This window comes from Podarcis cretensis (assembly GCF_951804945.1).
Source record: "Podarcis cretensis genome assembly, chromosome: 8".
Lineage (NCBI taxonomy): Eukaryota > Metazoa > Chordata > Lepidosauria > Squamata > Lacertidae > Podarcis > Podarcis cretensis.
The window spans coordinates 6,266,218-6,294,103 of NC_137177.1; the positions used below are offsets into that span (position 1 = coordinate 6,266,218).

At 49.2% G+C, this 27,886-nt stretch overlaps 2 protein-coding genes across 6 annotated transcripts in view; one reads left to right on the forward strand and one right to left on the reverse strand.

Annotated features, from left to right (window-relative positions):
* FAM98C (family with sequence similarity 98 member C) lies at window positions 1-27,885 on the forward strand. Of its 4 annotated transcripts, none has more exons than XR_013841329.1 (9): window positions 1-86; window positions 6,311-6,447; window positions 8,145-8,279; window positions 8,921-9,108; window positions 9,353-9,436; window positions 9,634-9,750; window positions 11,714-11,881; window positions 14,071-14,965; window positions 15,085-15,257. XR_013841329.1 is itself a non-coding variant. In XM_079985700.1 (9 exons), the coding sequence occupies exons 1-8, from the start codon at window positions 64-66 to the stop codon at window positions 14,209-14,211; spliced, it is 993 nt and encodes a 330-aa protein (XP_079841826.1). In that variant the 5' UTR covers window positions 1-63; the 3' UTR covers window positions 14,212-14,245; window positions 26,387-27,885. The 4 variants fall into 4 exon arrangements, 2 of the variants coding, with proteins under 2 accessions (XP_079841826.1, XP_079841825.1); XR_013841330.1 differs by having other exon boundaries at window positions 15,107-15,257; XM_079985700.1 differs by lacking the exon at window positions 15,085-15,257 and adding an exon at window positions 26,387-27,885 and having other exon boundaries at window positions 14,071-14,245.
* RASGRP4 (RAS guanyl releasing protein 4) overlaps window positions 16,567-27,886 on the reverse strand; it is a 45,183-nt gene continuing 33,863 nt past the window's right edge. For both annotated transcript variants that reach the window (XM_079985424.1, XM_079985425.1), the window contains exons 12-17: window positions 22,560-22,669; window positions 20,532-20,676; window positions 18,494-18,530; window positions 18,032-18,166; window positions 17,469-17,665; window positions 16,567-16,966 (exon numbers count right to left, since the gene is read on the reverse strand). In XM_079985424.1, the coding sequence (XP_079841550.1) occupies window positions 16,799-16,966; window positions 17,469-17,665; window positions 18,032-18,166; window positions 18,494-18,530; window positions 20,532-20,676; window positions 22,560-22,669 (792 nt within the window). In that variant the 3' untranslated portion in view covers window positions 16,567-16,798. The remainder of the gene's footprint in view (window positions 16,967-17,468; window positions 17,666-18,031; window positions 18,167-18,493; window positions 18,531-20,531; window positions 20,677-22,559; window positions 22,670-27,886) is intronic.

Here is a 27,886-nt window from a genome sequence, read left to right on the forward strand (position 1 = left end):
GAAGAGCTCGCCGGGCTTCGGATCTGCGCGTGCGCGAGGTGGCAGGTCGGTTCCAGCGGAGGCATGGACGGAGACGCGGCGCGAGGGTAGGAGGTTCGGGGGCGGAAAGAGGTTGGGGGGCCCACGAGGAGGGGGAGGGGGGGAGAGGCATTGGGGCAGCCGCAGAGGCGGGTGGGGTAGGAAAGGGTTTCGGGGAGGGGAAAGAGGGAGAGCTCCGGCGATAGAGCAGGAGTTTCTTAATTTTCAGGGTCCTGGGTTCGAGTCCAAGTTGGGCAAAAGAATCTTGTATTGCAGGGTTCTAGATTCAGGTAGTGGGACGCAGGTGGCGCTGTGGGTTAAAGCCTCAGCGCCTAGGGCTTGCCGATCGAAAGGTCGGCGGTTCGAATCCCTGCGGCGGGGTGCGCTCCCGCTGCTCGGTCCCAGCGCCTGCCAACCTAGCAGTTCGAAAGCACCTCCGGGTGCAAGTAGATAAATAGGGACCGCTTACCAGCGGGAAGGTAAACGGCGTTTCCGTGTGCGGCTCTGGCTCTGGCCAGAGCAGCGATGTCACGCTGGCCACGTGACCCGGAAGTGTCTGCGGACAGCGCTGGCCCTCGGCCTCTTAAGTGAGATGGGCGCACAACCCCAGAGTCTGTCAAGACTGGCCCCTACGGGCAGGGGTACCTTTACCTTTACCTTAGATTCAGGTAGGTAGCCGCGTTGGTCTGACGCAGTCGATATATATATATATATATATATATATATATATGTATGTATATATATATATATATGTATATATATATATATATTGTTGTTGTTTAGTCGTTTAGTCGTGTCCGACTCTTCGTGATCCCCTGGACCAGAGCACGCCAGGCACTCCTGTCTTCCACTGCCTCCCGCAGTTTGGGCAAACTCATGCTGGTAGCTTCGAGAACACTGCCCAACCATCTTGTCCTCTGTCTTCCCCTTCTCCTTGTGCCCTCCATCTTTCCCAACATCAGGGTCTTCTCCAGGGAGTCTTCTCTTCTCATGAGGTGGCCAAAGTACTGGAGCCTCAGCTTCACAATCTGTCCTTCCAGTGAGCACTCAGGGCTGATTTCCTTCAGAATGGAGAGGTTTGATCTTCTTGCAGTCCATGGGACTCTCAAGAGTCTCCTCCAGCACCAGAATTCAAAAGCATCAATTCTTCGGCGATCAGCCTTCTTTATGGTCCAGCTCTCACTTCCATACATCACTACTGGGAAAACCATAGCTTTAACTATACGGACCTTTGTTGGCAAGGTGATGTCTCTACTTCTCAAGATGCTGTCTAGGCCTGTCATTGCCCTTCTCCCAAGAAGCAGGCGTCTTTTAATTTCGTGGCTGCTGTCACCATCTGCAGTGATCATGGAGCCCAAGAAAGTAAAATCTCTCACTGCCTCCATTTCTTCCCCTTCTATTTGCCAGGAGGTGATGGGACCAGTAGCCATGATCTTCGTTTTTTTGATGTTGAGCTTCAGACCATATTTTGCACTCTCCTCTTTCACCCTCAATAAAAGGTTCTTTAATTCCTCCTCACTTTCTGCCATCAAGGTTGTGTCATTATTTATACCCCGCCCATCTGGCTGGGCCTCCCCAGCCACTCTGGGCGGCTTCCATAGAAACCAAAAATACAGTAAAATATCACAGTGTCCGGGCAGAACAATGGGGGTGGAGACGCTCCTTCAGGTATACTGGACCGAGGCCGTTTAGGGCTTTAAAGGTCAGCACCAACACTTTGAATTGTGCTCAGAAACGTACTGGGAGCCAATGTAGGTCTTTCAAGACCGGTGTTATATGGTCTCGGCGGCCGCTCCCAGTCACCAGTCTCACTGCCTCATTCTGGATTACTTGCAGTTTCTGGGTCACCTTCAAAGGTAGCCCCACGTAGAGCGCATTGCAGTAGTCCAAGCGGGAGATAACCAGAGCATGCACCACTCTGGCGAGACAGTCCGCGGGCAGGTAGGGTCTCAGCCTGCGTACCAGATGGGGCTGGTCGACAGCTGCCCTGGACACAGAATTGACCTGCGCCTCCATGGACAGCTGTGAGTCCAGAATGACTCCCAGGCTGCGCACCTGGTCCTTCAGGGGCACAATTACCCCATTCAGGACCAGGGAGTCCTTCACACCTGCTCGCCTCCTGTCCCCCAAAAACAGTACTTCTGTCTTGTCAGGATTCAACCTCATATATGTATATATATGTGTATATATATGTATATATGTGTATATATATGTGTATATATGTATATATATGTATATATATATATAAAATAAATTGTACAGTAGCACCTTAGAGACCAACCAAGTTTGTTCTTGGTATATCTGAAGAAGTGTGCATGCACGCGAAAGCTTGTACAGTAGTACCTCGGGTTAAGAACTTAATTCGTTCCGGAGGTCCATTCTTAACCTGAAGCACCACTTTAGCTAACGGAGCCTCCCGCTGCTGCCGTTCTTCCTATTCTCATCCTGAAGCAAAGTACCTGAGGTACTATTTCTGGGTTAGCGGAGTCTGTAACCTGAAGCGCCTGTAACGTGAAGCGTTTTTAACCTGAGGTACCACTGTACCTAGAACAAACTTAGCTGGTCTCTAAGGTGCTACTGGGCAATTTAATTTATTTTATTTTTATATTTCGCATTGCAGGGGTTGGACTAGATGACCCCGGGGTCCCTATCTCAGCCCTACAATTCTGTGCTTCTAGTTTTGAGGGCACGCCTAGAGAGAGAGGTCCTGGGGCTCTCCCCTCCTCAGCCACACCCCCTCACCAGCTTTGCCCCACTTCCCGCCTCTGATATTTGCATGGCTGGAATGGAGGAAAGAGTCCCAACTTTTTGCCTCCAGGCCCACCAATCACTGGCCAGGCCGGTGCTTGGGGTGGCAGCTGAGGGAAGGGGGCGAGGGAGGGGTGACTGCTTTACAGCAAAAGAAGAACGGTCCCTGCCGCTAGGAGCTTGCAGCCAGAATTTGGCACTGGGAGAGATCAGAGAGAGGGAAAAGGTCATTCTCTGCGTGTCAGCCAGTGAAGCTGTGTATAGTTGGTGAACCCGGTTTGCCTGTTTTCTGTGTCGTCAGCTGCTAAGGCCATTCAGGAATACAGTGGTGCCCCGAAAGACGAATGCCTCGCAAGACGAAAAACCCGCTAGACGAAAGGGTTTTCCGTTTTGGAGGCGCTTCGCAAAACGAATTTCCCTATGGGCTTGCTTCGCAAGACGAAAACGTCTTGCGAGTTTTTCCGACTTTTTTCCCCTTCCCCCCCTTTTTCTAAGCCGTTAAGCCGCTTATCCGCTAAGCTGATAAGCCGCTAAAAGCCGCTAATAGCGCTAGTCCGCTAAGCCGTCAATGGGCTTGCTTCGCAAGACGAAAAAACCGCTAGACGAAGAGAATTGCGGAACGGATTCTTTTCGTCTTGCGAGGCACCACTGTACAAGGAGCAAGGCTCCCTGTGAGCCTGTTTTCCGGAACCTGAAGCTGGTTTTAGTGTCTACGCACCAAATGTAAGAAGTCAAAACAGTGTCTTCCTTCCTTCCTTCCTTTTCTCCATCTCCATCTCCCCCCCCCCCCACCTATTTCTGTTATTGGTTAAGGACAGTAGTTGTGTTGCGGGTGTGTTGACCTGAGGGCTGCCTTCTTTTATGGGCAGCCTTCCACGGACTGTGTGCCAGTCTTGGGCAGGGCAGGAGGCAAAGGCTGTGCAGGTAGATGGGTGCGGCTCTCACCTTTACCCAGGTGGCTACATTCCAGACACACCCAAACTGTTTGCTATCCAGGCAAGTTATCATAATTCAGAGACCCACTCCAACCAGGAAAAAGCAGTCAAGGAGGATATGGAGCAGGTCTTGTGGGGGGGGGGGCAGCCTGAGGGCCGGTTAGAGAGCCCTCGAGGGCCACATTCCACCTGCAGGCCAGTGGGTCCCTATCCCAGCACTATGGAGTTGCAACATTAGCATATTGCCATGTTCACATATTGCTCAAATCAGCAGTAGATGATTAGCAGCCAGACACACTGACGTGTCCTCCAACGCAATCGCTCCCCACGTAATGTGTCCATTATTTAATTTCCAAAGTGGGAAGTTTTGGGGGCTCAGCCCTGCTGGGATTTGCATTCCCTGTTCCGGAAAACCTGTGTTTGACCCCTTCCGATGTGCAGAAATGGTGTATTACTTGGGTGCAGCTGTGAGAGGATCAGGGAGAGGAACGTGGTGGTCTGGTTGTTGGGTCTCTTCAAATTAAGAGGCCTTTTAGGAACATATACAGATTTGCACTTGGGCAAGTATTGCACTTGGGCAAAAAAAATGAGAGGCACAAATACAAGATGGGTGACACCTGGCTTGAGAGCAGTACATGTGAAAAGGATCTAGGAGTCTTGGTTGACCACAAACTTGACATGAGCCAACAGTGTGACGCGGCAGCTAAAAAAGCCAATGCAATTCTGGGCTGCATCAATAGGAGTATAGCATCTAGATCAAGGGAAGTAATAGTGCCACTGTATTCTGCTCTGGTCAGACCTCACCTGGAGTACTGTGTCCAGTTCTGGGCACCACAGTTCAAGAAGGACACTGACAAACTGGAACGTGTCCAGAGGAGGGCAACCAAAATGGTCAAAGGCCTGGAAACGATGCCTTATGAGGAACGGCTAAGGGAGCTGGGCATGTTTAGCCTGGAGAAGAGGAGGTTAAGGGGTGATATGATAGCCATGTTCAAATATATAAAAGGATGTCACATAGAGGAGGGAGAAAGGTTGTTTTCTGCTGCTCCAGAGAAGCGGACACGGAGCAATGGTTCCAAACTACAAGAAAAAAGATTCCACCTAAACATTAGGAAGAACTTCCTGACAGTAAGAGCTGTTTGACAGTGGAATTTGCTGCCAAGGAGTGTGGTGGAGTCTCCTTCTTTGGAGGTCTTTAAGCAGAGGCTTGACAACCATATGTCAGGAGTGCTCTGATGGTGTTTCCTGCTTGGCAGGGGGTTGGACTCGATGGCCCTTGTGGTCTCTTCCAACTCTATGATTCTATGGGTCACTTGTATACAGCCTTTCTGCCAATGCAGAAATTGCCGTTGCTTGCAGCAACCTTCCCTGACCTGGTGCCATTTATCGTGCAAAACACTTGGAGGGCACACCAGGTTGGTTTAGAGCAGGGGTCTGCAACCTTTAAGACAAAAAGAGCCACTTGGACCCGTTTCCGAAGAAAAAAAAACTGGGAGCCACAAAACTCGTCATTATAAGAATAACTTTTTTGTCACTTTTTTATTATTTCTTTGTTTGACCCCTCAGAATTACTCCTCCTCATAGAAATAAACGTTAAATTAAGAAGTTACCTTTTTGTGTGTGTGTGTTCTTCACTCCCCTTCAAAACAGTGACCAGCATACATGCCCCCTTTCAATGCAGTGACCAGCGTACATGCCCCTTACAATGTAGTGGGCGGGCGGGAAGGTGACGTCGGGACGGTGCGTGACTAATGCACACACCGCCCCCATGCGACGTCACAGCCAGTACAGCGCCCGCCACAGTGGGGAGTGTTGGGGCGCACAATGCGCCTCCTCCCCTCGCTAGTATCCGCCCCGGAGCCGCGGCAAAGGTGTAAAAGAGCCACATGCGGCTCCAGAGCCGCGGGTTGCAGACCCCTGGTTTAGAGGAAGGGTGGGTTCAGTACTAGGGGCTGCTGCCCCTGTGCACATTGCCTGCCAATCCCCGCCCCCTGACAGCACCCTCAAGCCCCGCCCCATATCCTCACAGCTCCTCTGTGTCCTTCTATCTCTGCTTTCTTCAACTCTATGCTGTTGTTTAAAACCACCCTTTTACAACCTGCCTTCTCTCTTTTCCCCGTCCCCTCCCATGGCTTCGTGCAAATCCCAGGGTTGTGATGTGGCGCTACCAATTCTCCAATGGGAGCTGCGTGATGACAGCCTTACATTTTATTTATACAGTATAGGAAGAAGGGGGGGGGGAACCAAACGTGTAAATAAAATCTCCTTTCTTTCCTCCTCCTCTTTCCTTTTCCCTTTCTCCTTCTGTGATGGAACCCCTATTTGGGAACTTCCCTGGCTTTTTTTCTGGCCCACGTGGTACCAGTCTGGATGGTTGGCCTTGGTGAAGCCTTGACGTTTTCATCCCCAAAAAAGTTTTTTATTTGAGTTCCTACTGAAATGAGGCTTTATTTTAATGTTGTATTTTAATCTTGTTTTTAAGTTGTATTCCAATCTATTGTTTTTATACCTGGTGTTAGCCGTCCTGAGCCCGGTCTTGGCTGGGGAGGGCGGGTTATAAATAAAATAAAATTATAAATTATTATTATTAATTTCTCTCTTGCACCCAGGTGCCTGTCGATGGATGGCTTTGCTCGGGTAGCTGAAGCTGGCGTCTCCAGCCCCGAGTTCACAGCTCTTTGCTCTTGGCTGGTTTCTGAGCTCCGCAGCCTTTGCCCGCTCGAAGAGGATGTGAATCCCACTCGTGGTAGGTAACCTGCCTTTGTGGGGAGAGATGAATGCAGCAAATACCGTACTTTTTGCACCATAACACTCACTTTTTTCCTCCTAGAAAGTAAGGGGAAATGTCTGTGTGTGTTATGGAGCAAATGCCTGCGGGTGGTGGTGGGGATCTGCTGCGGTCGTGAGCAGAGGATCCATGGTTCCCCTTCCTTCCCTCCTCTGTGGTTACAAAGCATGGATTCACATGGATCCTCAGGATTTTTGCATTGGGCTACTCCAAACTCACTGTCAGATCACATGTCTGTGGCCACAGCATGAACCACAAAAAGCATATATCCACTATTTCGTTTAGAATATTTTTTTTCTTGTTTTCCTCCTCTAAAAACTAGGTGCGTGTTATGGTCTGGTGCGTGTTATAGAGCGAAAAATACGGTATTTTCTTCGGCAAGAGCTAAAGGAATTAAGGGGGTGAGGGGTGTGTGAGTCAGCCTAGGGCCCCACAAGGAATCCCCCACTGGGCTGATAACATCTGAGAAGCAAATGTAACATAGCCCAGCGTCTGCGGGGTTTCATTAGCTGGCTTCTGGGTGGTTAACCCATGGAACTGCTTGCTGCAAGGTCCCGTTGCTCCAGCCCATCACTTCAATGAAAAGCGTTAAGATCATCAAGGGAGCTTCTAGCATACCTGAACTGGAGAGGGAGGTTGGGGGGGGGCAGAGAATGCCTGTAGGGATGGTCGTATTGGCTAGTACCGAGGGCAACCCTTTCATCTGGCTGGGTCGGGATGGTATGGGGATGAGGGACCAACTCCCTTCTCTTGCGGGGGCCCAATTAGTGTCATTGCCTTCCATTACGAGTTTGGGTGTAATCCTTGACGCCTCCCTTTCCATGGAGGCGCAGGTTACAGCAACAGCCAAGGCGACATTTTCCCACCTTCGCCGCATCAAGCAGTTGGTCCCTTACCTTTCCCGCCCCGACCTGGCCACAGTGATCCATGCGACGGTCATCTCCAGGCTTGACTACTGTAATTCGCTCTACGTGGGGCTGCCCTTGAAGCTGTCCCAGAAACTCCAGCGGGTGCAGAATGCTGCGGCGAGGCTCCTCACGGGGTCTCTGCCATGAGAGCATATGCACCCAGTGCTTTTCCAGCTGCACTGGCTCCTGGTAGAGTACAGGGTCAGATTTAAGGTGCTGGTTTTGACCTTTAAAGCCCTTCATGGCCTAGGACCCTCGTACCTATGGGACCGCCTCTCCCGGTATGCCCCACGAAGGACCTTAAGGTCCATAAATAGCAGCACCCTAGTGGTCCCGGGCCCTAAGGAAGTCAGATTAGCCTCTACCAGAGCCAGGGCCTTTTCAACACTGGCCCCAGCCTGGTGGAATGCTCTGTCTCATGAGACCAGGGCCCTGTGGGATCTGATTTCTTTCCGCAGGGCCTGTAAGACAGAGTTGTTCTGCCTGGCCTTTGGCTTAGAATCAATTTGATTCCCTCTCCCTCTTTTTTTCCCCCTTTCTCCTCCTGTAAAGAGGCTGCATCTTAATGTTTTAATGTTGTATTTTAATCTTGTTTTTATTATTGGTTGTTAGCCGCCCTGAGCCTGGTCTTGGCTGGGGAGGGCAGGGTATAAATAAAATTTATTATTATTATTATTATTTATTATCCACTCCTCATTGAGCTGATGTTTTAGATTTCTATCCCCAAGCGGCATTGTGTCCTTTCAGGTCCTGAGGATGCCGAGACTTTCCAGATTGAAGTGAGCGGCCTCCTTGGGGAGCTGCATTGTCCCTACTCCTCACTGACTTCAGGGGACGTCACAGCCAGGCTTAGCACCCCGGACAGGTGCCTCCAGCTCCTGTGTAAGTCTAGGCAGGAAGGGGCTTATTCCTCGGCTCATTCTGTGCAGGTGGGCTCAGAAAACGCTTGGCTAAGAACGTCTGCTCCTAGAAAGGGTCTGGGAATCAGTGAGTCGTACGGGTGTGTATTAGCTCATTTTAATTAAAAAAAAAATCACTGGGAGGTCCAAAGGGCGGGAACACAAGAATGAGCCTTTTCAGTGGTGGCTTGCGAGGCGCTTCTGGCACCATTGTTGCACATCTTCAGGCGTCGGAAAACATTCATTTTTAAACAGGCCTTTGGCTTTTAACAATGGCGTTTTAGAGTGGGTGGGATGTTTCCATTAGGGTGTTTTTATGTGTGGGTTTTTTTTTTTGCAAGTTGCTTTTGAGTTGCCATGGCAAAAAAGGGACTAATAAATTTAATAAATAAGAATAATATTTTACCTAATTATATTATAGTACGTCCTGTAATGTAATATTACGTTTACCGATGTAATATAAGAATGTTAACAAATAAATAAAAAGCAAATTAAAAAAAATTACTTAATTCCCAACCCCCATTTTTTTCTAAATCACCATAGAAGCGCTTAGGTCCCCAAGGTTTATGGGATATAAATTTAGGAAGGGGAACTGAATCCAGCTCTTTCTCCTTCCCCGGCAAGATTTTTTGAGCTCAGAACTCCTGGCCGCCCGGCTGCTGGCTCGGAAGACGCCCCGTTCGCCACCGGAAAAAGAAGACCGATCTGGCGAAGCATTGAACGAGCTCCAACTCATCTGCCAAGCCCTGGGAATGGCGGACCTGGATTTAGGCTGCCCAGTCCATCAAGCCATGGCTGACATAGAAGCCAAGGTGGGGACGCATTTGACTTGCGCATGCACCAAAGGTGTCGGAGGTGCTAAAGCTGCTGGTCTTTAATGCTCCCTGCAGCTTAATTCTAGCTGTCTTGCTGAATGTTGGAAGCAGAGCGGGCTGTTCAGGGCAGTTAAAGGAATAGAAGCTCCCCCCCCCCGCTGCTTTGGCTGCACCCCAATATGCAAATAGTCTGCTTCTTTCTCTCCCCCCTCGACAGCTAAACTTGTGGTCTCCTCCTTAGATTTCGGAGGTGCTTTCTTCACTACCCCCTGAGCACCAGCAGATGGCGCCACTCCTAAAGGCCACGCTGACCTCCGAGGAATGGGTAGGGACAGGCCAGTGGCATTGGCAACAAACTCCCCACTGCATGGATACTTGCCCCTTCGGTCGGGTTGCGTTGTCCTCCAGACGTGTCCCTGGCCAACGCAGGGTTGTTGAGGGTGGTTCCGTGGCGGCTGGAAGGATAGCAAACGGCTTATGTCTCCCGCTTCCTCTTGCCCCTCTCCCAAATGAAAACACTAGGGGGCGCTGGAGGGCATACGGGACTTGCTGTGCACGGAGTATCAGTGCCGCCGACGCATGATGGCTACTCGTCTCGACGTCACCGTCGAGTCTTTCCATTGGTCCGAGAGGGCAAAGGTGAGTGAGCTGGACAAGAGGGGGGCATGTGCTTTTAAAGGGTTGAACGTGTTGGTGTGTGGTGGTTTTCAAGAATAGGGTAGACTTGCTGGTGTTACGATTAAAGGTAAAGGGACCCCTGACCATTAGGTCCAGTCGCGGACGACTCTGGGGTTGCGGCGCTCATCACGCTTTACTGGCCGAGGGAGCCGGCGTACAGCTTCCGGGTCATGTGGCCAGCAGGATTAAGCCGCTTCTGGTGAACCAGAGCAGCGAATGGAAACGCTGTTTACCTTCCCGCCAGAGTGGTACCTATTTATCTACTTGCACTTTGAGGTGCTTTCAAACTGCTAGGTTGGCAGGAGCTGGGACCGAGCAACGGGAGCTCACCCCGTCACGGGGATTCAAACCGCCGACCTTCTGATCGGCAAGTCCTAGGCTCTGTGGTTTAACCCACAGCGCCACCCATGTCCCCGGTGTTACGATTAGTACATAATAGTCATAATAATAGTAATATTTTATTTATATCCTGCCCTCCCCAGCCAAAGCCGGGCTCAGTGCGGCTAACAACAGTAAAAATAGCAGAGTTTACATAAAATCACAGTCAGCTAATTGAAATACATTCTAAAATCAGTTCAGAATCAAATTAATTTAAGTCATGGCAACCATTGGGCTAGATTTCTCTGAACATTACAGAAGGAGAGAGGGGGTCAGACCGTGCCTTGGCCAAAGGCCTGGTGGAACAGCTCTGTCTTGCAGGCCCTGCGGAAAGATGTCAAGTCCCGCAGGGCCCTAGTCTCTTGCGACAGAGCGTTCCACCAGATCGGGGCCACAGCTGAAAAAGCCCTGGCTCTGGTCGAGGCCAGCCTAACCTCCCTGTGGCCCGGGACCTCCAAGATGCTTTTATTTGAAGACCATAAGGTCCTCCGTGGGACATACCAGGAGAGGCGGTCCCATAGGTACGAGGGTCCTAGGCCGTATAGGGCTTTAAAGGTTAAAACCAGCACCTTGAACCTGATCCTGTACTCCACCTGGAGCCAGTGCAGCTGGTATAGCACCAGGTGAATATGATCCGTAGAATCGTAGGGTTCAAAGGGACAACCAAGGGTCTTCTAGTCTAACCCCCTGCAGTGCAGGAATCTCAACTCAGACACCCGTGATGTATGGCCTTCCAATCCCGAGGGAGTCCGTTCCGCTGCTGTATAGCTTTCGCCTCCAGAAAGTCCTTCCCAATGTTTGGGATTCCCAAGAGTTTGGAATCTTCTTCCTTGTTACTTGCAAGCCATTGGTTCGAGAGCTGGGGGAAAGCTTGCTCCAACCTAGCAACTTGGGACCAGTTTATCTGTGAGGCTTCCTTACTCCATTTACGCCCACTTGACAGCTTCAGTTGATGGAACTGGCCCTGATACAGGAGCCACATAATCCCCCTTGATGTTTTAGCGTGGCAGCACGTGCCCTTTGGAACTCTCTGCCAATTGACACCAGGCAGACACTTTCACTGTACTCTCTTTTTTCCAGCGCCTGCTAACAACCTTTTTGTTTGGATGAGCCTACCCAGACATTTAGAAAGCTGGTGCGAGTTTTAATCTGTGTTTAGTGTCTGTGGTTATTTCAACTTTATGAAAGCCTTAAATGATGCTGATGTTCCCTATTGACAGTTCTACAGTTTTATCTTTTCGCCACCTGCTTTGAGCTGGTTGTTTCTTTGCAACCAAGCGGTGTGTAAATTTTAATAAATGATATTTTTTAAAAAAATAATAATTATATTTTGCGCTTTTTAAGTCGTATTTGTTTTAATTTATGCTGTGGGCCAACCTGGGTCCTGCATGGTGGGGGAAGGCAGGATATAAATAAAAGAAATAACATATAAATAATAGTTTTAATAATAGTTCAGCATCATTGACCCACCCTGAATAGACTTTGGGGAGCAGGGATTGAATGAAAAATGGGCTTCTTCCCTCAAATTTTGCCCCCCGCAACTTAGGACCGCAGCGGAGCTATGTCAGAGGCCTTCAAACCTTTGCGGCAATCTTTGGTGGAGGAGTCCCAGGTCTCCGTTCCTCACCTCCTGGCAGCGCGAGAGGACTTCTCCCGCATCGTGAAGACCAGCAGCGGAGCTTCGCGGAACAAGACAAGCTGCCCTGTCAACAAGGTACAGGCCTGGAGAGGGGTGCTGCTCCCCTGTACGGGGTACAGGAAAGCCCTATAGCAGTCCTGCGCAGTTGTGCACGGGTGCTCAGCAAGGCTGAGACATGATGACTTGAATAAATGAATCAAACTGACCTGAGCTGTACCTGCGCAGCCTCCCTGTTTTTTATCCCTTATGTTTGCTGGTTGGCAATTTCTCCACCCCAGAAATAAAATGCCAGAGCACCAGTCATTGATAGAGGGAGGGAGCGAACAGGAAGTTCTATGTCACTTCCTGTCGAGATACAACAGGTTCCAACAGCTTTTTGATAAACGGGTCTTTACCACAAGCATCAGCTTCTTCTTCTTCTTTTGAAGTTTTATTCGAGTTCAGGATTTTTACATACATTATATTAAAAGGTAAAGGGACCCCTGACCATTAGGTCCAGTCGTGGCCGACTCTGGGGTTGTGGCGCTCATCTCGCTTTATTGGCCGAGGGAGCCGGCGTACAGCTTCCGGGTCATGTGGCCAGCAGGACTAAGCCGCTTCTGGCAAACCAGAACAGCACATGGAAACGCCATTTACCTTCCCGCCGGAGTGGTACCTATTTATCTACTTGCATTTGATGTGCTTTCGAACTGCAGGAGCAGGGACCGAGCAACGGGAGCTCACCCTGTCACGGGGATTTGAACCGCCGACCTTCTGATCAGCAAGTCCTAGGCTCTGTGGTTTAACCCACAGCGTCACTTGCGTCCCAGCATACATTATATTATCTCCTTCCAATTTTAAATTTCCCGTACAATTTTTTTCTTCCCCTCCCTCCCCCCCCAATCCATTGGAAGGGTTGAAACAATTATCCTCAGCCACAGGCATGGCCTCTTTAGTTTCCACCGAATGTCTTTTGTGCCAGTAGTTTTTATCCATTGAAGATAGGGGTTCCATCTGTTCCTTATCGTGGAGGACTTGACCTTCCGCGTTGTTTCCTGTGACAATGTCCGACTGAATAAGTTCAGACAAATAACTATTCCATGCCTCTGCTGTCCATTTTTCTCTGTCTTTCCAACCTAAAGCTATCGTTGCCTTTCCCGCTAATATCATAGCTTTGAAGGTAAACTGGTCACCTTTCTCTATAGCCGTGTTCCCAAGTATACCCATTGTCATGAAATCAAAGCCTATTGAAAGCTTCACTTTAAAAATTTCATTAATAACCTTTAGGATTTTATTCCAGAATTCCTTTACCTCTGGGCATTCCCAGTACATATGGGAAAACCCTCCCTTGGCTTGTTTACTGTGCCAACCATTATAATTCAATCCTGCTACCATATTAGCTAGCTGGGCCAGAGTTCTGTACCATTTTAGAAAGAATTTTAATTCCAGCTCTCTAAATTTGCTTACTTTAATCTCATCTATTCCTTTCATTATCCTTTCAGCCGTTGATTCGCTAACTTGTTCTTCACATCTTTTGAATAAGTTGGGTTGTCTGTTTCTTATTCTCTTACAGATTTTACCTATCATTCCTTGTTTCTTTTTTCCATTTGTTTGAATAGTTCCTCTATTGGCTCTTCTAAAATCATGTTTCCAATCTCTTGGACTTTAGAGATTTTGTTGTATAGTCCTCCAATTTTTATCCAATATTGGTTACCTATGTTCTCTATTAGGGACGCAGGTGGCGCTGTGGGTTAAAGCCTCAGCGCCTAGGGCTTGCCGATCGAAAGGTCGGCGGTTCGAATCCCTGTGGCGGGGTGCGCTCCCGCTGCTCGGTCCCAGCGCCTGCCAACCTAGCAGTTCGAAAGCACCTCCGGGTGCAAGTAGATAAATAGGGACCGCTTACCAGCGGGAAGGTAAACGGCGTTTCCGTGTGCGGCTCTGGCTCGCCAGAGCAGCGATGTCACGCTGGCCACGTGACCCGGAAGTGTCTCCGGACAGCGCTGGCCCCTGGCCTCTTGAGTGAGATGGGCGCACAACCCCAGAGTCTGTCAAGACTGGCCCGTACGGGCAGGGGTACCTTTACCTTTATCCCTTAGTGTTTAGAAACATCAGCTTCTTATTCTCTCCCCCCCCCCTTGTTTAAAATGTACTTCTAGCCTCTGTTTATCTTATGCATAAATTGCCTTGCACCGGTAGTTTAGAAGGTGTTAAATAAATGGATGATGGCGATCATTAGTAACAGCACTTCCTGTTAACTCTCGCGTCCATTTCTTCCTCCCTCTCAGGTGCTGATGGTTGGTGACGTCCCGGATCGCGGTGGGCGTCCGAATGAGATCGAACCCCCTATGCCCACGTGGGAGAAGAGGCGAGAAGGAGGAGGCGGCCACCAGCGAGGGGGCAAGCGGAGCAGGAAGAAGAAAAAATAGCAAGGAGCTGGATCCTGACCTCCTCCGGCGTAGGGTATAGTCAAAACTACCCTTAACTTTAGGGCAGGGAAGAGGCTTCAGGAAGTTAACCGCAGCACGGATGAGCGGTGGATACAGACCCAAAGCCCAGTGGTTTCAGTGTTGCTTTTCCCTAGAATGCGAGGAAATGCAGTTTACAAGAAAGGTGCCCATTACGTTGAACCTGAGACAGTGGGCAGGGGCATGTGTGCTAACATCAGACATCTCTCCCCCCTTCTCCCCCCCCCCCGCCCTTTACTTGCTTTAAAGTTGTTGGACACAGACGTTTGTGTTGTCCATATTATAGCTCAGTGCCAGATGAATTGCGCCTTTCGAGCAGAGATGGCGAGTCTGTGGTTCCTTCAGATGTCATTGGACTTCATCTCCCAGCACCCCCAGTTAGTGGGGCCAGTGATCAGGTGTGAAGGGACTTGGGGGGCCAATGTTCCCCGTCCCTGATCTAGTTTAATACACAGCTTGCAAGGATGAAGGAACAAGAGGTGCTGGCAAACGTCTGGATTTCTCAAGGTTTCTTTTTGGGCTTTAGATGCCAAATGTGGGTAGGAAGCAACCTTGCCTTTTGGGCTGGGTGAGCAGCATTTATGAGAAATCCAGCTTTAGAAATGTCCCGTTAGATTTAATCGGACAATGTAGGAAGAGGGAATATATTATTTTGGGATTTTTAAGCACAAACCCAAACTTCTTTGTACTTTTTCCTCCTCTGGATTATGCAGCGGTTCTCAACCTGTGGGTCCCCAGATGTTGTTGGACTACAACTCCCATCATCCCTGAGCTTTGGCCTTGCTAGCTAGGGATGATGGGAGTTGTAGTCCAATGACATCTGGGGACCCACAGGTTGAGAAAGGCTGATCTACAGGGTGGCTCAATTGCAACAGCCAGTGAGTATGGGGTTTTGTTTGAATGTTGCAAGTTAATTTTTGTCATTGTTCTGAAGGGACAGGATTGAAAATTGTCAGGCTGGGTTTAGTGTAACACTAAGACATTAAACATTTTCCTTGTCATTCAAACTCATTGTGCAAGGGAGCATGTGTGTGTTTTAAAAACTCTAGTTGTCATCTTCTACCTCTCTCTTTTTTTATTATTGTGCCAGGAGGGTTAAGAGAGCAGAATACTTTAAAAGTCAGGGACAGTTTGCCATTAGAAGGACATTTTTAAATCTTTTTCTTTTAAGGGGAAATCGCATTCCTTCCCCCTGCCCAAAAAGGGGGAGCGGTTACACAAAGCTTGTGGGCGGGGTATAGCTGAAAGTGATCTTTATGGGGAGACAGTTAGATTTAAAGAATATAATTCCTGTATTCAGTATGACGCATTGCATCTACTCCCAGCAACAAATGTATTCCACCCCACATTCCCCAAATGAACAGAGGGTTAAAGGTAAAGGGACCCCTGACCATTAGGTCCAGTCGTGATCGACTCTAGGGTTGCAGTGCTCATTTCGCTTTATTGGCCGAAGGAGCCGGCGTACAGCTTCTGGGTCATGTGGCCAGCATGGCTAAGCCACTTCTGGCGAACCAGAGCAGCGCACGGAAACACCGTTTACCTTCTCGCCGGAGCGGTACCTATTTATCTACTTGCACTTTGACGTGCTTTTGAACTGCTAGGTGGGCAGGAGCAGGGACCGAACAACGGGAGCTCATCCCGTCGTGGGGATTCGAACTGCCGACCTTCTGATCAGCAAGTCCTAGACTCTGTGGTTTAACCCACAGCGCCACCCGCGTCCCTTGAACAGAGGGTTAGGAAAGTGAATAAAAGATTCAGGGGGTTTTTTGAAAGCAAGGCCGAAGGGGGTCAGTGGAAGAGGTCGCAGTCAGTAGGCACTTCTGCTTTGCCTCTCATCCCACTTTACCTGCTGCCGAACCCCCAATTTCCACCTTCTAAGGATTCCTTTCTCCCAGTCTCTACTCTTGACATTGGAAGCCCAACCAGAAGGTCACCCACTTCTCCCCAGCTAGCAAGGCAGGGTCCCTGTTTACGCACTCGCTCAATAGTTAAATATAGCTTGTTGCAGAGAGCTGTTGGCAAGCCACCACATGCACACAAGCCAAAGAGCTGCTTAGGTCCTTGAGCCATCCGGGACTCTTCAGCTAAGAAGAGCTCTGCTGAAGCAGTCCAGTGGCCCTCCTCGTCCAGCACCCTGCTCTCACGGAGGCCAACCAAGTGCAGCAGCACTCTCCCCATTTCCGATGCCCCAGCAGCTGGCCTTCTGCTGCCTCGGACAGTGGAGGTGGAACAGGGCCATTGTGGCTAATAGCAGCAGAACCCAAAACCTGCATCTGCAGCAGCACCAAAAAAAGAAGTAAGCTATCTGGTGGAGCCTCCGTTCAAGAAATAGTCCTTTTATTAGGAACAAAGGAAGCCCCTTAGCTTGAGTCCAGCTGCTTGTTCAGCCATCTCTGTATTATTGGCAAGGAATGGCAGTGGCTTCAGGGCAGCAGCATCCATTTCCAGCCATATTCTCTACCGTTGAGCGCCTTGTCCCTTCTCTCTGTTCCTTTCCTTGAGAGGTTCCACTTTCCTGCCTGTTGCTCACTGTTCCTGTGCCCTTGGCTCAGTTGGGCTTGGGAGGCAGGTGCGAGTTGTAGGCAGCCAAGGCCTTCCAGCAGGAGAAGGGGGGCAGGCTCGACGAATCTGCCTTCAGCAGCCAGCTGTTCTCAGCCTCCAGCTGGGAGTTGCAGCTCTGAAGGCTCTGGTTGACCAGCAGCAGCCTGTCCCGTTCCTGCAAAGGAGAGCAAGATGCTTCCAGCTTAAAGTGGGGGTTGCCTGTTCCCCCAGCAACTTTGGGCCTGTCCAGACCAAAGTAAAGGTAAAGGGACCCCTGACCGTTAGGTCCAGTCACGGACGACTCTGGGGTTGCGGTGCTCATCTCACTTTATTGGCAGAGAGAGCCGGCGTACAGCTTCCGGGTCATGTGGCCAGCATGACTAAGCCACTTCTGGCGAACCAGAGCAGCGCACGGAAACGCCGTTTACCTTCCCGCCGGAGTGGTACCTATTTATCTACTTGCACTTTGACGTGCTTTCAAACTGCTAGGTTGGCAGGAGCAGGGACCGAGCAATGGGAGCTCACCCCATCGCGGGGATTCGAACTGCCGACCTTCTGATCGGCAAGTCCTAGGCTCTGTGGTTTAACCCACAGCGCCACCCGCGTCATAAGTAGCTTCCCATTATTGTTCCACAGAAGTCCCAGATGTGGAATCCTGCCCTCCTGAAAACCCTCACCTTCTCCACCTCCTTCAGCTCTTCCAGAAGCTGCTTTAGACTCTTGCTGTGTCCCCGTGGCTCCTGTGGACTGTCTGCGTCTGTCTGGGTGCTGGCATGTTTCATTCGCCGCCTGCCCACTGGGCTCGACTGCACCAGGTTGGGGCTTTTGCTGTGCTCTCGTCTCGGCGGGAAGAGGAAAGCTTCTTCCTCCGAGCCTGCCGTGTGGAATAAGGGAAGTGTGGTTAGAAACATGGCCATCGTATCTAAGAGATTTGTTCCTGCAAGCAGTGTGGTGCAGTAGTTCTACAGTGATGGGCTAGGACCTGGGAGACTTGGGTTCAAATCCCCATGCAGCCATGAAACGGATGACCTTTGTGAGCAAAACCTGTACTTTCTCGTGCTGGTTTTGAACTGGTGCTTCAAACCACAGTTTATGGTGTCAAGTGGAATTTGCTCTGCGTCCCTACTCTTCTATAGAAGCCGTACCACGGATCGCAAGGCTGGGAAGCGAATAGCCTCCTTGCCACTGTGCATCACTGGAGCTGGTCCAGTTAGCCAGCCCAGTCTGGGCACCCCCTTACCCGAGCTAGGGTGATAGGTGGCAGCCGGTGTGGCAGTCCGAGAGAGGGTGCTTTCGGAGCTGCAGGAATGGAAACGCCGCTGGCACTCCACCTCCACTTGGTCCTTGCATTGCTTGTGACAGATCATCCCACAGTCTGCAGGAGAAAAGAGACCATCATCAGCGATGGGAATGTTAATAGCATGGGCAGGCCCAGATCCAGCCCAATCGCCTTCTGAATCCAGCCCACGGACGGTCCAGGAATCAGCGTGTTTTTACATGAGTAGAATGTGTCCTTTTATTTAAAATGCATCTCTGGGTTATTTGTGGGGCATAGGAATTCGTTCATTTCCCCCCCAAAAAATATAGTCCGGCCCCCCACAAGGTCTGAAGGATGGTGGACTGGTCCCCTGCTGAAAAAGTTTGCTGACCCCTGGTTAATAGGATCCCCTCTCCTTTAGTGCCCACTAGGGGGCGTGCTTACCCCGACATCTGTATCCTTGCTTCGAGACTCCCCAGAGCTAGAACAGAAGAACAAAACAACAACAACAGACGTGTTAAGTTGAACTAGACACCACTTCTTTGCAAAGGCAACATAGGTGGATGAGAGGTGGGGGACTTGCTCTAACCTGTTCCAGGGACCGCAGCTTTATTGCCCGCTTCAAAAGTGGTGGCAGAGTTCTGGGAATTTCAATTTTGGGGTTTTTAAACTTAGCAAGCTTCTAGACCTCATGGCTGCAGGAGAGAGGCTGCAAAACAAGCTGGTTCATCTGCAGCAGCCTTCTCCAACTTGGCATACTCAAGAGCTAGTGTTGGGTAGCATGTCAGACTAGAGCCTGGGGTTCAAATCCACACCTGGCCATGAAGCTCCCTGAGTGACAGGGTTGTTGTGGGGATTAAACGAGGAGGAGGGGGAGAACCATGCATGGCACTTTAAGCTCCTTGGAGAAAAAGGTGAGATAAATAAAAATAGCCCAAAATATCTGGAAGGCTGTTCTGAAGGGAGCTTGTCTACAGTCTCTCCTACTTCTCTAGCTGTTTCAGTCTCCATCCCACCTGTTGCTGATAACTGCAACCACTAGGCATGCCAACCCATCATTTGCACTATTACTAACTATAAAAGAAAAGCAGATTCTCCCGTTTGGCAGCTCAGCTCAGCAGCTACTATTTCTGCCAGTAATAGGGACTATTTGGGTGGCTGGGGGGTTTTCTTTTTTTTTTTTTTTTTGAGGGGGTGGGGATGAGTGACATGTATTGGTGCTGCCACCACCAGGGGCTGGCCAAGGGGCGCAGACCCGTAGCAGGGCCTTTTCAGTGGTGGCTGTGGCGATCACACAGGGTCCCTGGACGTTTCGCCGTCTATTGATCCCTGTGCCACCACTTTATTTCTCGCTGCCGCCACCCAGGCCCTACCTGGTACAATGCTGAGTCCAGTCAGGGTTAAATTGGAACATAAACTTCTGTTTATTTATTGCAGTTTAACAAGCGTGTGGTTTCATAAACAGTATCGGTCAATTACATTCATGGGGTGCCTATCCAGACCTATAACTTCCGCTACCTGCTCTCACTCCTCTCAGATATTTACTTGTCTTCCTAGCCCCTAACTGTTCCTGACTCAAGTTATATCACTACACTAACTCTACCTGGGACACGGGTGGCGCTGTGGGTTAAACCACAGAGCCTTGGGCTTGCCAATCAGAAGGTCGGCAGTTCGAATCCCTGCGACGGGGTGAGCTCCCGTTGCTCGGTCCCTGCTCCTGCCAACCTAGCAGGTCAAAAGCACGTCAAAGTGCATGTAGATAAATAGGTACCACTCCAGCAGGAAGGTAAACGGTGTTTCCGTGCGCTGTTCTGGTTCGCCAGAAGTGGCTTAGTCATGCTGGCCACCTGACCCGGAAGCTGTACGCAGGGTCCCTCAGCCAATAAAGCGAGATGAGCGCCGCAACCCCAGAGTCATTCGCGACTGGACCTAATGGTCAGGGGTCCCTTTACCTTTACTCACTCAACCTACCCACAGACTCTATCCCAATTCACTCCCACTCCAACCAACCACCCAACTCCCAACGAACTCCCCTTTCGCCCCTTCCAGAGCTGGTTTTATAGTCCCTCTGACTCCACCCCCTGGGTTCTTATTGGGTAACCTGTTTAACTATTTCACCTCCAGCACTCTCATATGTCAGTGTCACCTAGCCGCCCCCCCTCCCCCAGTTGCGGAACGCCTTCCCTAGTGAGCTATGCCTGCTTCCACCGTTATTAACCTGCAGGAGAAATTAGATTGGCATTTGTTGGCCAAAGGATACTGACAACCCCGAGAACCTTGGATGGAGGAATGTTCTCAGCTGTTGACTGCTTTTAGGGTGTTTTCGGTGGCAGCTACTGTTAGATATTATTAATTGCAATTGGCTTTAGAATACTTTGCCTGAAGGTTTTTGCGATTTTATGCTTTCAGCGCGTCTGCTGCTCTGGGCTACGTGGGGAAGGAAGGGTGGGGTATAAATCCATTTTAAATAAATTAAGCTCACAAAGCCATTGCAGCTGTCACAAAAGGAGGGCTTCTTAAAGGTGGCTTCTTGGAAGTTGTGCAGGAACCCGAGGCCTAGTTTGGAGAAAATGGCACAGGCCCTCATTAAATACTCAGACAGCTCTTCCCGGCTCCAGGCACCTTCCCTGCAGTTGAGGAGGAGAAAGGAAAAACAGTCACACAGTGTGAGGCTTTGGCCTTCCTCACTTGGGTCATCGGTGCCTAGTGAATTCCTGCCTCACCTGGCACTTAAATAAACCTTAAGTTGGGGGTATGCATTCTGATGGGGCGCTTTGGGTCAGTTCACACACCCCTGAACCTCAGCTGCCCTTTACCAGGGACTGAGCCTTTAATGCAGCAGCACTTGCCCTGTGGAACTCCTAATAATAATAATAATAATTTATTATTTATACTCCACCCATCTGGCTGGGTTTCCCCAGCCACTCTGGGCGGCTTCCAACAGAATATTAAAATACAATAATCTATTAAACATTAAAAGCTTCCCTAAACAGAGCTGCCTTTAGATGTCTTCTAAAGGTTTGGTAGTTGTTCTTCTCTCTGACATCTGATGGGAGGGCATTCCACAGGGCGGGCGCCACCACCGAGAAGGCCCTCTGCCTGGTTCCCTATAACTTGGCTTCTCACAGTGAGGGAACCTCAAGAAGGCCCTCAGTGTCTGGACAGAACGATGGGGGTGGAGACGCTCCTTGCCGATTGAGGTCACCCTTACTCACTTTCAGATGCCTCCTGGAAATTCTGTTGTTCAGGCCTTTCGGAGCTGAATTTCTCTGTCAACCAGAGAGGATGGGCCTGATGTTCCTACTGCTTCTATTACGGTGTTGCGTTTCCAAGTTGCCAACCACCTTGTGATATTTTCTATGAGCACGTGGTTTACAAATGTTTTTTATTTGGGTTTACAAGTAAAAATTTATAACAATCCAAATATATATCCATATATAGAGATTATTCTGAATCTCGAGACTTTCCCCCTCATCTCCTCCGTGGGTCCTATTGTGAACATTTACAACATATTATTCCATAATCAATATTTTATATCCATGCATATTTTCCATAGTCTTTGTTAAATTACAAGTGAAATTAGAATCCTGCTAATGTTTTCATCTCCTTCAGTGGTCTCTTAAATAAATTATATTTTTTTCTTGTTTAAAGTTTTAAATGTTTAAAATGGGACTCCATGGAGGGGCGGGGGGAGTCCTGAGATTCGGAGAAATCTCTGTATATGGATATATATTTGGGTTTTTTTAATAACTTTGTATTGGTAAAATCAAATAAAACGATTTCAAAAAAATGAATAAAGCTTTTGTCTTCTTGGTTCCTGAGCTTTCAAATCAGCATAGTCCATGGGTAGGCAAACTAAGGTCTGGGGGCCGGATCCGGCCCAATCGCCTTCTAAATCCGGCCTGCGGACGGTCTGGGAATCAGCATGTTTTTACAAGAGTAGAATGTGTCCTTTTATTTAAAATGCATCTCTGGGTTATTTGTGGGGCCTGCCTGGTGTTTTTACATGAGTAGAATGTGTGCTTTTATTTAAAATGCATCTCAGGGTTATTTGTCGGGCTTGGGAATTTGTTCATTTCACCCCAAAAAATATAGTCCGGCCCCCCCACAAGGTCTGAGGGACAGTGGACCGGCCCCCTGCTGAAAAAGTTTGTTGACCCCTGGTTTAGATGTTTCTTTGATTGTCCTTGAATTTTACCATCACACTTGCCATCTTCTCCTGCCACACCAGGGTGGCATGACAAACCCTTTGAGAACCACAGCTTTACAGGGGCGTGGCATGGGGGGGGCTGCCAAGGCAATGGCCCCAGGCACATTTTTTAAGGGGGCGCTGCCTCACGCCACCCTGCCAGCCCTGCACGGCTTTGCGAGATTGGGATCTGATCTGAATGATCCGCTGGGCTTTTCATTTTTCATTTATTTATTCCATTTATCTCTGGGCTAACAGCATTCGGGCAGCTGTTGTCACATCCATAAAGAGTCTTCTCCCCCTGAAATCCTGTTCACTTACCGCTCTCTTTCCAGCCCATAGAAGGAGAAGGGGAAACTCGTGGAGATGATCTCGAAATCCTCCTCTGAGATGTAACCCCGCTGCTCAGGATCGTAATTCTTGAACACCGTCTGTTGGGGAAGGAGTCTGTCAGAACCCATTGGAAGATGAGAAGGCAGCGAACGTGGGCACTGAATCATAGAATCATAGAGTTGGAAGAGACCACAAGGGCCATCGAGTCCAACCCCCTGCCAAGCAGGAAACACCATCAGAGCACTCCTGACATATGGTTGTCAAGCCTCTGCTTAAGGACCTCCAAAGAAGGAGACTCCACCACACTCCTTGGCAGCAAATTCCACTGTCGAACAGCTCTTACTGTCAGGAAGTTCTTCCTAATGTTTAGGTGGAATCTTCTTTCTTGTAGTTTGGATCCATTGCTCCGTGTCCGCTTCTCTGGAGCAGCAGAAAACAACCTTTGTCCCTCCTCTATGTGACATCCTTTTATATATTTGAACATGGCTATCATATCACCCCTTAACCTCCTCTTCTCCAGGCTAAACATGCCCAGCTCCCTTAGCCGTTCCTCATAAGGCATCGTTTCCAGGCCTTTGACCATTTTGGTTGCCCTCCTCTGGACACGTTCCAGTTTGTCAGTGTCCTTCTTGAACTGTGGTGCCCAGAACTGGACACAGCACTCCAGGTGAGGTCTGACCAGAGCAGAATACAGTGGCACTATTACTTCCCTTGATCTAGATGCTATACTCCTTTTGATGCAGCCCAGAATTGCCCTCTAAACATACACCTGCTGTATATTTAACACCTCTTCCCAAAGGTTGAGATGGCAGGTCCCTGCCCCGAGGGGGTTGAAATCCAGATACAGAGACAAGGGAGACAAGGCAGTGGGGTGGGGAGGAGGAGGAGGCTGGGGTAAGTAAGAAGAACGAGTGATTATACAGAGGTACCTCGGCTTAAGAACTTAATTTGTTCCGGAGGTCCATTCTTAACCTGAAACTGTTCTTAACCTGAGGTACCACTTTAGCTAATGGGGCCTCCCGCTGCTGCACCACTGCCGTGTGATTTCTGTTCTCATCCTGAAGCAAAGTTCTTAACCCCTATTACCTCTGACTAACCGTTTTGTTTCACTCCGGTGTGTAAAAAGCGTTACTTTTCTACTGTTTTCCCCCCGTTTTTTTGTTTTTGTTTGTGGGGGGCATAATTTAAAGAGACACATTTTTTTTCTACAGCGTTAAGACTTTATTCCTCAAATGACATATCTTTGTACTATTCAAAAGGAGCTATGGACACTGTGGCACACTTTTCAGTATTTTTTCATTAAAAATAAACATTTGTGGATCACACAAAAAATAAAATAAAAAATAACCCCAGGTACTATTTCTGGGTTAGGGGAGTCTGTAACCTGAAGCATATGTAACCTGAGGCGCCTGTAACCCGAGGTACCACTGTAAAAGTTGAACATCCTTCGCTGCCAGCTGCACTACACATTCAAAGCGCTATCATACCACTTTACATAGTCATGGCGTCCTCCAGAGGATCCTGGGAACTGTAGTTTGTTCAGGCTGTTGACAGCTGTTAGGGAACCCCTATTCTCCCCTCAGAAGAACTATAATTCCCAGAGTTTCTCAGGTACAGGGGGTTGTTCGACCACTCTGCGAATCATGGCTCTGGAAGGGGCATGTGTGTGGTCTCCTGACATTACTGTTGGCATCTGTCTGTCTCGGGGAGACAGTGGAGGAATGCACCTTTGGGAGTGGAGTCAAACTGTTGGAAAGCTGCAGAGACCAATATAGGAGAGACATGTCTTATTGCAGCTGGGGCAGAGGAAGGCATCCGTTTGTGCAGATGTAAAGGTAAAGGGACCGCTGACCATTAGGTCTAGTCATGACCGACACTGGGGTTGCGGCGCTCATCTCGCTTTACTGGCCGAGGGAGCCGGCGTACAGTTTCCGGGTCATGTGGCCAGCATGACTAAGCCGCTTCTGGCTAACCAGAGCAGCGCACGGAAACGCTGTTTACCGTCCTACCAGAGTGGTACCTATTTACTTGCACTTTGACGTGCTTTTGAACTGCTAGGTTGGCAGGAGAAGGGACCGAGCAACGGGAGCTCACCCCATCGTGGGGATTCGAACCGCCGACCTTCTGATTGGCAAGTCCTAGGCTCTGTGGTTTAACCCACAGCGCCACCCACGTCCCACGTTGCAGATGTACTATGGTGTTTATTCTCTCTGCACTCCTCCCAGCGGTCCTTCCTCTTCTGGCCACTGCTACGGATGCACGAACTGCCTGTCTCCGGGCACGGTAGTTGTTACAGTCGTGGCGGCCACCTTTGTTGTTGTAGTAGTACCTCTTTCTTTTTTCCTTTCCCCTCCTGTGATGGAACTCCTATTTGGGGTCTTCCCTGGCTTTTTTCTGACCCATGTAGGACCAGTCTGGATAGTTAGCCTTGGTGAAGACTTGACGTTTTTATCCCCCAAAAAGTTTTTGATTGAGTTTCCGCTGAAATGAGGCTGCATTTTAATGTTTTCATGTTGTATTTTAATCTTGTTTTTTAAGCTGTATTTCAATCAATGGTTTTTATATTTGGGGTTAGCCGCCCTGAGCCTGGTCTTGGCCAGGGAGGGCGGGGTATAAATAAATTTTATTATTAGTAGTAGTAGTAGAGGGTCACAACGCTGGAGTCGCGCATGTCCTGTTTCCTGCACCAAACTACAGTGGTACCTCGGGTTACATACGCTTCAGGTTACACACTCCACTAAGCCAGAAATAGGGCTTCAGGTTAAGGACTTTGCTTCAGGATAAGAACAGAAATCGGGCTCTGGTGGCGCGGCAGCAGCAGAAGGCCCCATTAGCTAAAGTGGTGCTTCAGGTTAAGAACAGTTTCAGGTTGAGAACGGACCTCCGGAACGAATTAAGCACTTAACCCGAGGTATCACTGTACACTTTGTTAATGTGAACGTCGCCTTCATTCTAATTTTTCATCCTATCTTCTTCCTGCTGAGTTTGCAAGGGCAGCGCTGAGACTTAAGGAAGCTGGGAGGCTTTGCAACCTGAACTGTTTGTAAGGAAGAAGTTAGGTGTGCCGGGGTGTGTGTGGGGGGGGGGGTGAGAGGGCAGCAGAGCTGGCTATGGAAGCAGAATGAGGTTGGTGGGGCAACCCATGAACCAGCCTCCCCACTGCCTGGCACAGGGCAGCGTTGAGCAGTCCACAGTTAAAAGGAAAAGGATCTAGGAGTCTTGGTTGACCACAAACTTGACATGAGGCAACAGTGTGATGCGGCAGCTAGGTGCTTTAGACAGAAATCTTAGACATTATCAGCCTCTTGATGCTTTCCTCTGTCAAATGGGGGAGAGGAGGGTGTCTCTTCCCCCCTCCTCCCCCCCACCAAGGCATGCAGAGCCTGTTTCTGCAGCAAACTTTAATTTGCAGAAAAGGAAGTGGTTGGAGTGGCCGGATTTGAACCTCTTCCTTCACTCTGCGTGGAAGGGGGTGGAGTAAAGCGGGAACAGGCACCTCTGAGAGGGCCCTCCTGCACCCATCAGGGTCGCAGAGCAGCAAAACACGACTCCAGATCATAGCAGCACCCGCCCAATGTATCACAAAGGACAGAACAGACAAGAGGTGGTGGTAGGCAGGCAGGCAGGCGGCTTAATTTCAACCCAACGCCGGCCGACAACACGGCGCAGAAGAAATTGTGGGGCAGGGACCAAAAATGTCGAGAATGTCACTGCTTGGCACAAACGCATGCAATGCAATCTCGGAATCGTTCGGTGACAAATGCACTCGTGAAATGCACGTAGATAATTCTGCAATACCCTCTCTCTCCAATTAGGTCACCCAAAATGTTCCTGCCGTATTCAAGCTAAGCAACCCAAGACGTCAACAAACTTTACCCAGTGCTGCAGAGCTACAGCGGAGAGCTGTGGCAATGTCAAACACACACACCCAAGCCTGGAACTCCCGTGGAAATATAATGTGCAGGTCAAACTGCAACGCCTCAGAACACAACACAGCCTGCAAAACGCGACATGCCCCTTTAAAAAGCGCACACCATCTGCCTTATTTGCTGTTTTATAGCCAGTCGGCATTCTTCTAAGCAACTTTTTGACCCACGCTTATGGGCGGAAAGGGTCGAGTCTGTGGCCACATCGTACATTTAAAGCACTTCTGAGGCACATTAACAGCATATGGCTTTCTCCAAGGAATTCTGGGAACTGTAGTTTGCTACAGGTTATAGCAGGCCTAGGCAAACTCGGCCCTCCAGATGTTTTTGGCCTGCAACTCCCATAATCCCTAGCTAACAGGACCAGTGGTCAGGGATGATGGGAATTGTAGTCCCAAAACACCTGGAGGGCCGAGTTTGCCTATGCCTGGGTTATAGGAACTATAGCTCTGTGAGGGGGGAACTACAGTTCCCAGGATTCTTTGAGGCAGGGCAATCATTTCTTTTAAATATGCATTTGATGTGCTCTTTAAAATTCATGGTGCAGAGCTGTCCTTAGAAAGGACACTGGCTGAAAGGAAAGCGTTCAGGTCCAGTTGGCTGCATGAGTTTTGCTGCCATTCCCCCCCTCCCAATATTTTTATTAGTTTTCACAGACAAAAATCAGTCTTTTAACAGAAAAAAACTTAACATATTAAATCTATATACTGAATCACAAAAAAATCCAAAAAATGGGATTTCTTAGATCCTGAGGACTTCCCTCTACTCCCACCCCTGGTTCCTTTACAATATTTTATTTTATGTATGTCCATATTACTTCTTAACTCTCTTAACTTCCCATTTTATACTTTCTTCATAAAATCACAAGTGTTCCCTGAAATCCTGCCAATGTATGTACAGTGGTACCTTGGGTTAAGAACTTAATTCATTCTGGAGGTCCGTGCTTAACCCGAAACTGTTCCTAACCTGAAGCACCACTTTAGCTAATGGGGCCTCCAGCTGCCACTGCACCGCCGCTGCACGATTTCTGTTCTCATCCTGAAGCAAAGTTCTTAACCTGAGGTACTATTTCTGGGTTAGCTGAGTCTGTAACCTGAAGCGTCTGTAACCTGAAGCATCTGTAACCCGAGGTACCACTGTACATTGCTTTTATAAATATGCAATAAACGCTCCTAATTTCTTTTTAAACTTGTTATCTTCTTAATTTCTAAGGTTTCCAATTAGTTGAACATTTCAGCATAGTCCGTTAACTCATATTTCCAATCTTCTTGGGTGGGAGCATTGGAAAAAGAAGCAGCTCCCGCAGTTTTACTGCCATTTAAAGCCAAAAGCAGAAAGGGGAACCACACCAGTAGCCAGCTGCCTGTTTGGCCCTGCCATTGGGTTGTT

Coding starts and splice junctions, on each gene's coding strand:
- FAM98C (XM_079985700.1), top strand. CDS start 64: ATGGACGGAGACGCGGCGCGAGG. Junction 9,437..9,633: donor CGCTGACCTCCGAGGAATGG/GTAGGGACAGGC, acceptor TGAAAACACTAG/GGGGCGCTGGAGGGCATACG. Junction 9,751..11,713: donor ATTGGTCCGAGAGGGCAAAG/GTGAGTGAGCTG, acceptor CCCGCAACTTAG/GACCGCAGCGGAGCTATGTC.